This window comes from Malaclemys terrapin, chromosome 8 (genome assembly GCF_027887155.1).
Source record: "Malaclemys terrapin pileata isolate rMalTer1 chromosome 8, rMalTer1.hap1, whole genome shotgun sequence".
NCBI lineage: Eukaryota > Metazoa > Chordata > Testudines > Emydidae > Malaclemys > Malaclemys terrapin.
Genome location: NC_071512.1, coordinates 99,290,465 through 99,303,109, shown reverse-complemented (window position 1 = coordinate 99,303,109; position 12,645 = coordinate 99,290,465). Strand labels below are relative to the sequence as shown.

The 12,645-nt window shown below is 41.6% G+C and overlaps 1 protein-coding gene across 1 annotated transcript in view; it reads right to left on the bottom strand.

The window, feature by feature from the left end:
- Positions 1-12,645, bottom strand: part of SLC1A7 (solute carrier family 1 member 7) — an 83,458-nt gene that overhangs the window by 44,245 nt on the left and 26,568 nt on the right. The window contains exon 3 of the mRNA XM_054036515.1: positions 4,413-4,628. Within this exon, the coding sequence (XP_053892490.1) occupies positions 4,413-4,628 (216 nt within the window). The remainder of the gene's footprint in view (positions 1-4,412; positions 4,629-12,645) is intronic.

The following is a 12,645-nucleotide window of genomic DNA, read 5'->3' as shown; positions in this document are numbered from 1 at the left end:
GTTCTTGTGAGACTTTTGCCACTTTGTGCTACATCCAACTCAGAAAATAGGCATCTTCCGTTTTTGGATCTGTAAGAAAAACCATAGCTACTATTTCAGATCCAGGGATTTTTTTCCCATCCCTTCCCTGTCTTTTAAAACGGAAGGAGCGGTGGATCTCAGGATCTCATGTTCAAGTCTGGTTGATCTGTATCTCTTCTATTACTTTTGCTCTTTCTGTGAACGTTTCCAGATTCCTGTGGCATAGGAAATTCCAAGAAATGACAGTGGCTATATTGCCTCAGGACATGTTCCACATCATTTCTTCAGTCTTAATTGCAAAAACTCCCTGGACTCTACACCTCTCTCCCAACTTAACCGTGTGTGCCACCATTCATACAATTCAAACAGGAAGACAAAATATCAGAAAATCACTACAGCCACTGAACTCAGACCTTTTTACCTGTCACATTCTTCTTACGTAGGAGTTACACAGCATGCTCTTTTAAAGCATATAAATCATGATATATTTAGACCTGGCCATCAGAAAGCTTTATGCCTTGTAACTGATGCTAAAGGACCTTGACAGCTTCTAACTCTCTTGCCTCATTACTCTTCTGAATGTCTATTTAATACGTTTGATGTTCTTTCTTTACTAAGCTAATAAAGTGATGAAGTATGACAGAGGTAGGATTTCATTGGCAGAGGATACAACTGAACAAATCCAATCTCTAGAGGTAGTAAAAGGAAGATATGAACTTTCATTAAGGACAAAGCCAAGTTTTGTTTTTACTGAGAGGTTGTAGAGATGATATCTGAGCCTGCTAAGCCTATTAGATAGAAACACTTTAATAGAACCCAGTTTGCTGCACTTACCAAAAAACAATTCTACTGTTCAGATAACGTTTAGAGATCTTATATATATAGTTACAATGTAGTGTAAGACAAGAAGAAAGTCATGAAACTAGTTGGGAACAATTCTGCAATCTCCATCCAATAATTCTAAAACTTTTAAATTCACATGATTAGATTACCATTTTTATTCTCATTAGCTCTTGGTTTTTATAATTTGTAGGTAATTTATGGTTAGGTATGAATATAATCTCCTGCTCTAACAAGCTTACATTCTAGATATAGATTTTACATTTCCTTCTTATTTACATCTTGTGTTTTGTTTTTGGTTCACTGATATCCTTACAAGGCTGTGATGGCTACATTTCAGATTTCTAATACTTGAAATTCAAAGATCCAGAAAAATGATTTAGTATAGAACCAGCTTTGCATGAACTAGTTGTCTCAGGAAACACGTAATGGCATCACGAGCTTTTCTCCTCTAGGCCACTGGCTCAAATTATAATTATTTATTAGTAGTAGTATTTATTAAATGTATTACTGTAACACCTAGGAGCCCTATTCATGGACCAGCACCCCATTGTGTGAGGCGCTCTACAAATAGAACAAAACAGTCCTGCCCCAAAGAGCTTACAATCTAAGTATAAGACAAGATACAACAGATGGATACAGACAGACCAATAGAAGAGTACAAGAAAACAGTGAGACAATACTGGTCAGCATAATAGGCAGTGTAATCTCAGCACACCAGTGGCCCAACCCTTGTCATGTTTTTTGTAGTCATCATGGCAAAGGAGAGATTTGAAGGAGGATAATGAGGTAGCTTTGCAGATGTTTACGGGGAGCTCCTCCCAACCATGACGGACAGTTTGAGAGACAGCACGAAGGTGCTTGTTTGAAAATGTAAAGGTGTGCGATGAAAGCTGGCGTCATGGATGATTGGAGGTGCGAGCTGACCTCTCGATAGTGGATGAGAGATGATAAAGTGAAGAGAAGTAGCTTATGTTTGGTGCTATAGAGAAAGGTGAGCCAGTGGAAGGATGCAAAGATGGGGGGATGTGGACAAAGCGATAGGCTAGGGAAATGATCTTTGCCGCAGCATTCTGAATGGATGTGAGTAAAGACTGCATTTGTCAGGGCCAGAGAAAAGAATATTGTCATAGTCAGGAGCAGGGCTGGCTCCAGGCACCAGCTTACCAAGCAGGTGCTTGGGGCGGCCACTTTGGAGAGGGGCGGCACGTCCAGCTGTTCGGCGGCAATTCGGCGGATGGTCCCTCACTCCTGCTCGGAGCGAAGGACCTCCCGCCGAATTCGCGATCGCGGCTTTTTTGTTTTTGTTTTTGTTTGTTTGGCTGCTTGGGGCAGCCAAAACCCTGGAGCCGGCCCTGGTCAGGAGGCAAGAAGATGAGAGCCTGGATGAGAGTTAGCTGTGTGGCTGGATAGGAAAGACCGTATCTTAGAGATGTTATGTAGAAAGAAACAGCAAGACTTAGACTTAGATTGGATGTGGGGACCTAGAGAGGTGATGACCAGGTTATAGGTTTGAGTGACAGGCAGGATGGTGATGTTTTCTATAGTTATCAAGAAAGGAGAAAAAAAGACATTGTCAGATGGACATCTGTTTGGTGACTTACAGTTTATGAAATTAATTGATGGTCTCTGTGACTTCAGATCCCAAAGCAAATCAACATGGCACCTTTCAAGAGCACTTTTAAAACCTATTTAAAATTCATAGCAAGTCCTATCCAAACCCTTAGTTATGTAACATTTCTCTTGTTCATTAGCATTCTTTATTCACAGGATGCCAGGTGCTTCCTGTATGATTTAAAGACTGTCTCCAGCTGTGATTGGAAGCGATTTAGCATTCAGCTACAGGATCAACTCTTCTAGCTCAAACCAGCAGATACACTGTTACATTTAATCCAGACTTCCTAACAGATATTTAGGAGTTTTGACACTGACTTTAATAGGGCCAGGATTTCACCCATAGTATGTAACAAACAGGAAACCCACTTCCAGCAGTTGTTTTATTAACAGTCTTTCTTTTAATAAGTGGGATTTTATTTGTGGTGGATGCACATAAAGTAGAGCATTTGGAATAATAAATAGACTTTTAAAAAGACAGTTCTGTTATTGGCTGGATGCAGAGGTTAAACTCAATTACATCTCATCACATTTCCATAAAATAATTGAGCGTCTGTGTGAGTGCAATCCAAGAAACAAATGATGTGGACAGGTTCATCTGGCTAGCTTAATTGCCTTGTGCCATGGATTTTGTGAAGGGATTTGAGAACTCTGTCCTCCTTCTGGGTCAAGCCATGTCTCATTCCAGGAAAAATATACTGTATTCTGGTGTAGACACTTGCCAGTACAATTTTAAATTTCACTTTCTCCAAGCTCTTGTGTGAATAAATCTCGAATGCTTGTGTGCAGACTTCAGGCTTTGACTATTTGAATATTCAGAGTTTGATTCTTCCCTGAAAAAAATATGGCATCATTGTGTTCAGTTTACAAGTAAACCAGACTCAGATGCGGTGGGATTTGTGTCTTTCTACTAAAAAGAACAAAGAACAGGAGTACTTGTGGCACCTTAGAGACTAACAAATTTATTAGAGCATAAGCTTTCGTGGACTACAGCCCACTTCTTCGGATGTGTGTGTATATATATCTCCTCAATATATGTTCCATTCTATATGCATCCGAAGAAGTGGGCTGTAGTCCACGAAAGCTTATGCTCTAATAAATTTGTTAGTCTCTAAGGTGCCACAAGTACTCCTGTTCTTTGTTCTTTTTGCGGATACAGACTAACACGGCTGCTACTCTGAAACCTGTCTTTCTACTGCATGTGAGGTTGGGAGCAGGATCTGGGGGAATTTGGGCAGCAGACCCATGACCCCTGCAAGCTGTGAGACAGGGTTTGTCCACTTGTCAATAAGACATCAGTGTGACCTCTATATCACAAATGAGTCATATAGGATATTACATTAGTCATTGAGTCATCCAGCTGGTATCCAGAGTTCTCCAAGGAGCAATGACCCCAAATTAGTACCAATGGCACTTACAGTCCTGTGCTCAGAGTAGAAAAGGTGTAAGTTAAAGTTGCCTTGAACCTGAGCAAATTAGGCTGAGGCCTGCTTCTGCCCTACACCATGAAACTAACTACTGTCCACTATCCAGTAGATGTTTATATTAAGTGAGGTAAAGACCAATAAAACAATAAATGTTTTTAATCCTTTTTGAATCCTACTAAACTCTTGGCCTCAATAACATATTGTGCCAATAAGTTCCACGAGTTAATTATGAATTCTGTAAAAATATTTCCTTTTTTTTCAGTTTAATATCGTTTGCCTTTCCATTTGATTGGGTGTCTCCTTGGTCTAGTATGAGAAAGGGTAAATAGGAGCTCCCTATTAACCTTTATAATCTTATTTTGGGGTATTGTTTTTAGATCTAGTTTCTGCCATATTCTCAAAAGGATCATCACCGATTTCAAAATATATCCTTAAGGTCATGGCTCCTTATGTTGTTATGTAACATGCAATGTGTTACCTTCAAAAAGCAGTAAGAATGAATGTAGTTACCGAATTAAGTCTAGCAATGCATCTGCAGAGCTCATAATTGGCTTTCCACTCTCTTCAGTGCTCTCCTTCTGGGCTGCTCCACCAGGATGGATAATGGAGACCATAATTATTCCCACAATCACAGCCACAAATGTTGTCCATAGATAGTAAGTGACGGTTATGATGCCTAATCGACTGGAAGTCTTAGCATCCAAGGCTGCTAGTCCAGACATTAAGCTGTAGAAAAAACAAACACAAAAAAACACACAAAACATATAGTATCTTCTGCATATAATTAGTACAATGTAAAACCTCATTTCTTAATTATTCTAATTTATCTGTGTCCACCTGAGTGCCTATATAATGATGCTTCTGGAAGGAGCTTTTAGATCCAGATGTCCTAGATTCAGTCCTCAGAGGTGACTGAACCTGGGACCTCTGGATCTAAAAGCATGTGCCTCTACCGCCCAAGCTAATAAAAACAGATCCTAGTAGCTTGAAAGAAGTAGCAGTTTCACAAAACTCCATGCATGGTCTAGCAACTAGCAGGAGACAGCCACACTGTGCTAATGTGGGTTACATATGGTTCCCCTCACTGGGAAATCAAATCACTGCTGTGGGTGAGTGGCTAGATTGGTGGATACCTATGACTTCTTTGACTACCAAGACCACTAATTTATGCAGACATATCCATCTTCATTGAAATATTGACCCTAACCCTGGCCATAGGCTGCAGAGCTGAGGCTGCCACCTGGGTTGTTGCCCAACCACCTTTTGGCTCACCACAGCCCAGTTTGGGGCAGGCGATCCAGTGGGGTCAGGGCCAGGAAAGGAGTGGGCTGGTGCATCATAGTGGGGATGACCTTGCTGGCACATGAGAGCCAATGGGCTGAAACGGGGAGCCAGGCCAGCCCTGTGGGACAGGAGCTGCTGCGGGGTGAATGCAGGGTGGGCTCGCTGTCCAACCCCCTTGGCTGTTCCTGGGTCACTATGAATTTCATCCCTTGCCTCATATTATAAACAGACATGCTTTCTTCTTCCTATTAGTTTTTTCCCCTTGATATGTTTGTAAAAATCCATTCTCATTCCCCTTGGCCCTTTTGGCTAGTACTACATTGTTCTACTGTTTTGCTGCTCTTCTTTCCTATAAGCTGTAACTGACACTGTGCATTCACATTTGGGTGTTTCCACCTTTAAATCCATTAACGACTGTGAGTCACTCAGCTGCTATGGTAATGGACATCATAAGTACCGATGATAGATACAGAGACTATTAACTTATGGTTAGTACTCAGAATGCTTAACTTGTGGTTATTACTAGACTAATATGTGGTTAAATTACTGTTGCTGAGTGAATAAACTGACCACAGCAGTTAGTTTATTTTTTCACTAATAAAGTAACAAACAGGAGATATTCTGTTTAGCCATTCCAGTAATGTATCCCCTTATTCTCAGCCTCAAAGCTCCATGTATATTTTGGCACAAGTAAAATAAGTACATATTGACTTCTCTATGAATGTCAAGGGTCCGATTTTCAAAATTGCCCATGGAAAAATTGTATGCAATTGGCACCTAACTTCTACATGAATTTACTCTTCTTGCACGGGCAAATTGGATAGTTACATTAAAAAAGGTCAGTTATCTGTTTAACAGGCTATTTGTGGGTGCAATGACAAATTTGCAGAAGCAACTGCCGTAACCAAATGTGCAACCTAGGCATGTGATTGTGTCTGGTTTTTACATAAAAGCGTAAAGATTCAAGAGGGCTTTGCCACGAGCCCTGTGTCGGGGCAGTGTGTTGTTGTGCTTCCCCAAGAGTAGACCAGGAAGCAGATTGTGACTCCTGCTTCCCAGTTTCCTCCTGCTCTAGTGATGGGGTCACACATTGTACCAGCCCTCAGTGACAGCCATCTCCCTGCTGGACATTGTGGGAATCCTGCAGACCTTACAGGCCCAGGTTATGGCCTTGCTGATACAAACTGAAGCCCTACAGGCTCAAGCCATTATGCCCAAATCTGCTGCCCCAGCTTCTACAGAGATTCCAGTGCTGGGTAAGTTTGACAGGAACCATAACAAGTTCTGTGGCATCATGAACTTTTGCCGGCTCCTGTTCATGTTTTGGCCCCAGTCATTCTCCAGTGATCAGACTCAAGTAGGACTTATTATTTGTTTGCTACCTGGGGAGGCCCTGGCCTGGACATCTCCCCGCCTGGAGATTTTTAGCCCTCTTTATGAAGAGTTCATCTAAGCCATGGTGATTGTGTTAGGTGATGTGAATCACACATTGTCTGCCAACAGCACACTTAGGGGACCACGTTAGGGGAACAGGTTGATCACCATGTTTGCTGCAGAGTTCCAGCACCTGACAGCAAACACTAATGCAGTACTACCATTTCCAACACATGTTAAGCGAGGAAATCAAGGAAGAGCTAGCATGGGTAGAACTGCCGCCTGACCTGAACACCTGGGTCAAGCTGTGTGCTGGACACCTGACTGAACACTACCTGGAGAGAGAGTCAAGTTCCCAACTCTCTTCCACATTCTCATCACGGGGATCCGGGCAGATCAGTCGGCTTCGACCTCACCTCTGGTGCACAGAAGAGCTAGCTTTGTGCTTCAGGCCCAGGCCTGTATTGTGGTGAATTTGGACACTATGCTATGGGATTCCCCACTAAGAACTGAGCGGTGTGTCAACCAGAAAGCCTCCAGGCCTCAGCCCCAATAGGGGGGTCTGGGCTGAACCTGTGTTTTCCCCCCCCTCCCCCAGGACCTTCCACCTCTTGTCTACCAGCACCCTGGCTTTTGATGGACACCATGCCAGCACCCTTTAACTACCCCTCAGGCTACTACATTCCACCAATCAGAGGCTGACCTGAAGGTGCTTGTGGATTCAGTGGCCTCTGACAATTTCATCGGCTTAGACTTTGCCCAGGTTCACTATATTCCAACTCAGTGCGTGAGCATTCCCTATTTGGTGGAGTCTGTTGACAGATCCCTCCTCTCCTCTGGCCCAGTTACTCATCAAATGGCATAGCCTAAAGCCTTGTTACTGTGCTCCAGGGTCAGCAGGAGGTCCTAAAGCTCTGTCTCATCCAAACACCTCACTCCCCTGTTAACCTCGACATTCCCTGGCTTGTCTCCCACAATCTGCATATCCAGTGGGGACCATGCATGGCATGCTTCACATTGAGACTCTGCCAATTCTTAACAAACTCTTTGGGGGGGGGGGTCTCTGCTGGGCCAAGATTTTTATCAAGTTGGACCTTCATGGGCCATACAAACTGGTCCAAATTACAGAAATCGATGAATGGAAGACTGTGTTCCATGCCCATTATGGGCATTTTGAATATTTGATTATGCTTTTTTGGTTATGTAATATTCCACTGGTGTTCCAGCATTTAATCAGTGATATCTTCTGGGACATATTGGATCAGTTTGTGGTTATTTATTTGGATGATATTCTCATTCTTTCCAAAAACCAGATGCTGCACAAGCAATAGGGCCCATGTTCTCAACACACTCTGCCAAAACCATCTTTACAACAAACTAGAGAAATTTGAGTTTGATAGAGATACAATCGAGTTCCTGCCATCTCCAGGTAGAATGCCACAAAAGTTTAGTGGTTTCTTGGGTTTGCCAATTTTATAGGTTTTATCAAAGGATTCTTTCACCTTTTTGTCCTGAAAACTGCGCTCTTTTGAAAAGGGGTCCACTTTCGTCCGGTCATCAGAGACACAGATTGCGTTTGGTCAGCTAAAGAGATTTACCTCAGCTCCCACTCTGTACACCCGAATCCTGCCAGGCCCTTCACCATAGAGGCAGATGCTTTGAACTTTTCTATTGGAGACGTTCTGTCACAACATACTGGCTCTCATAAACAATTCCATCCCTACACCTTTTAGTCACGAAAACTAACAGCCACTGAGAAGAATTATGATATCTGAGACAAGAAGTTACTGGTGATAAAGGCAACATCTGAAGAATGGAGACAACTTCTAGAGGGAGATTGGTTCTCGGTCCAGGTCATTACTGATTTCCCCCACCCCCCCAAATTTGTTTTTTGACTGTGGCTCAGATTAACCCTTTGGCTTAGGCTTTGGTTTTTTGATACCTGACTACAACTTTGGGCTTCCCTCCTGGCCCCACCCCTGCTGGATTCAGCTCTTAACTGGTAGGCAGGACTCTTGCTCCAGCCACTAGGCCAGACTACCTATGACTTGGGTGCTGACATGGACACGTTTTGTGCCTCTAGGTGCTACGGTAATACAAATAACGAAGAAGAAGCCATGCACTTGCTCTGAAAACCTTAAATCCAAGAAGACAAGTGGCATACAAAGGGTGGAGGCAGAAGAGACAATTCAATTTTATATTAATCTATATTTTCATATTTATGCATATTTTCCTTTTTTTTTTTTTTTTTTTTTTTTTTTTAAGTTTTGTATCACATAAATAGCTTTCTCTAAGTGCCCATCACCTAAGCCACCATGTATTGTCTGCTTCCTTATAGGCCTTTCAGCAGAAATGGAGTTTTAAAATGGATTTTAGGGAGCAGCAAATCAGTGCTGTCTCTCTCTGTGATACCTTTAATAATTGATTTCTGACACTTCTGCTTTTTATGGTTTACAAAACTTTAAAAATGATCAGTGCTGTTGATCATACTTTGAAATTGTTAGAGCATAGATGAGATACTTTTAAGAGTTAAACTGATGCTTTTACATTAGAATACAAATGCCTGCTAATGTTTAAATTACTGTAAATTACCTGTTAAAATATTAACAGATTTATTATAGCTTCAGTTAAACAGAACAAAGAAAAGATCAAAAGGCAAGATGACTAACTATTTGGAAGCAAACCGTTTGTTAGATGGTCAGAATGTTTCTGGAAACACGGGTTGTTTGGAAATCTTAGTAACAACACAGATAGCCAGCTTAATATGTTTTATTTCTAAGAGTCGGCAGTTGTCCTCTGGCTTTTGATTTACCCTCTGCTTGCCAACTAAACCTTCTAGATGAAAACTGATTACATTGCACACACTAAACTAATGTTATGTTTCTGGCTTTGAACCACAGAGGAAATAAATTCCACGTTACAAGGTAGAAATTCCCTCTTTAACTCTCCCACATGGTGTCTAACCATTGCAGCTTGTATGGCCAGAAGTACTGAGCACCTGCAGCTTACATTGAAATAAATGGTAGTTATGGGAGCTCAGCATCTCTCAAGATTTGGCCCATGGCCTGAAATATCATCCGCAGAGGTCCAAGGCCCAAACTGAGGGGGGAAATTCTTTGTTATGATAAGTAATTTTACATGTATGCAGAATATCTTCTGCCTGATAATCCCAAATGTATTTAAAGCATTAATGAATGAAAACTCAAAATATCCCTTTATTATCATCTTAATTTTACAGACAGGCCATCAGACACTTAAAGGTTAAGGGCCCAGTTCTGACACCTTTACTCACATTAGAATGACTTGTGGAGTCAGGTACTACTCAAGAAGCCTGATGCTTCACCTCCTTGCACCTTGTGTGCACCTGTGAAAAGTGAGTGCAAAATGCAACCAGTTCAAAATGATAGTATTCTACACTCACTATTCACAGAGATAAATTACTCCACAAGGTACAATTCAGTGGAGAATCAGGCCCAGCACAAGTAAGGGGGAAAGAAGCTGGCCCTAAGTGTCGTATTGAAGGTCACACTTGAAGTCCGTGGCATAGCTTAGAAAAAAGCCTAGGTCTTGCAATTCCCAGTCCTGTGCCTTAACCATTAGTCCCCTTTTCAGTGCTAAGTGGAGTACAGGATCAGGTCCAAGAGGTGAATATAGCTGGACCGCTTGGTAATAGTGACCATAATATAATTAAATTTAACATCCCTGTGGCGGGGAAAACACCACAGCGGCCCAACACTGTAGCATTTAATTTCAGAAAGGGGAACTACACAAAAATGAGGAGGTTAGTTAAACAGAAATTAAAAGGTACAGTGCCAAAAGCGAAATCCCTGCAAGCTGCATGGAAACTTTTTAAAGACACCATAATAGAGGTTCAACTTAAATGTATACCCCAAATTAAAAAACATAGTAAGAGAACCAAAAAAGTGCTACTGGGGTTAAACAACAAAGTAAAGGAAGCAGTGAGAGACAAAAAGGCATCCTTTAAAAAGTAGAAGATAAATCCTAATGAGGAAAATAGAAAAGAGCATAAACTCTGGCAAATGAAGTCTAAAAATATAATTGGAAAGACCAAAAAAGAATTTGAAGAACAGCTAGCCAAAGACTCCAAAAGCAATAGCAAATTTTTTTTAAAATACATCAGAAGCAGAAAGCCTAATAAACAACCAGTGGGGCCACTGGACCGACCGAGATGCTAAAGACGATAAGGCCATTGCGGAGAAACTAAATGAATTCTTTGCATCAGTTTTTACTCTTAGGGATGTGAAGGAGATTCCCAAACCTGAGACATTCTTTTTGGGTGACAGAACTGAGGAACTGTCCCAAACTGAGGTGTCATTAGAGGAGGTTTTGGAACAAATTGATAAACTAAACAGTAATAAGTCTCCAGGACCTGATGGCAATCACCCAAGAGTTCTGAAGGAACTCAAATGTGAAATTGCAGGACTACTAACTGACTCTTAAGCAAAATAAGCAGTCATGGGGTAAGAGGGACGGTTCTCTAATGGATTGGTAACTGATTAAAAGATAGGAAACAAAGGGTAGAAATAAATGGTCAGTTTTCAGAATGGAGAGAGGTAAATAGTGGTGTTACCCAGGGATCTGTACTGGGTCCAGTCCTATTTAACATATTCATAAATCTCGAAAAAGGGTAAACAGTGAGGTGGCAAAATTTGCAGATGATACAAAACTACTCAAGATATTTAAGTCCCAGGCAGACTGCGAAGAGCTACAAAAGAATCTCACAAAACTGGGTGACTGGGCAACAAAATGGCAGATGAAATTTAATGTTGATAAATGCAAAGTAATGAACATTGGAAAACATAATCCTAACTATACCTATACAATGATGGGGTCTAAATTAGCTGTTACCACTCAAGAAAGAGATCTTGGAGTCATTGTGGATAGTTCTCTGAAATCATCCACTCAATGTGCAGCGGCAGTCAAAAAAGCAAACAGAATGTTGGGAATCATCAAGAAAGAGAGATAATAAGACAGAAAATATCATATTACCTCTATATAAATCCATGAGATGCCCACATCTTGAATACTGCGTGCAGATGTGGTCGCCCCATCTCAAAAAAGATATATTGGAATTGGAAAAGGTTCAGAAAAGGGCAACAAAAATGATTAGGGGTATAGAATGGCTTCCATATGAGTAGAGATTAATAAAACTGGGACTTTTCAGCTTGGAAAAGAGGCGACTGAGGGGGGATATGATAGAGGTCTATAAAATCCTGAGTGGTATAGAGAAAGTAAATAAGGAAGTGTTATTTACTCTTTCTCACAATACAAGAACAAGGGGCCACCAAACGAAATTAATAGGTAGCAGGTTTAAAACAAACATAAGAAAGTATTTTTTCACGCAATGCATTGTCAACATCTGGAACTCTTTGCCAATACTATAACAGGGTTCCAAAGGGAGCTAGATAGATTCATGGAGGATAGGTCCATCAATGGCTATTAGCCAGGATGGGCAGGAATGGTGTCCCTAGCCGCTGTTTGCCAGAAGCTGGGATTGGGTGACAGGGCATGGATCACTTGATGATAACCTGTCTGTTCATTCCCTTTGAGGCACCTGCCATTGGCCACTGTCAGAGGACAGGATACTGGGCTTGATGGACCTTTGGTCTGACCCAGTATGGCCGTTCTTGTGTTCTTAGGTTCTTAAACACAGTTCTCTCTTTTGAGGCCCAGTGGCGTGTCCACCAAGCTTCTAGCAAAGGATGACTGCGTGTGACCCCTTCTGAGACAGTCATCACTTCTGTTAATCAGGAAGATGCCCTTCAGTGAAAATGAGCACTCTCCCACCACAGAGACTACAGATAGTCTTCCCACAGCTCTTGTAGCTTCAGCCAGCATTTAACACCGTTCTTTGCTGTCAGCCTAAATCTTTGTGTATGTGAGAAAGTTGTACTGATTGCACTAAATAGGGCTAGTTGATTCCTTACTGATGTAAACCACGTTGATGGAAGGCACTCAAACAGAAATAAGAGTGTCCACACAAGTGGGTTATGCGATTTTGTTAAACTTCCTCGTTTAGACAAGGCCTAAAAAAAGCCTGAAAGTGGACAGTAGGGTCTGGGGC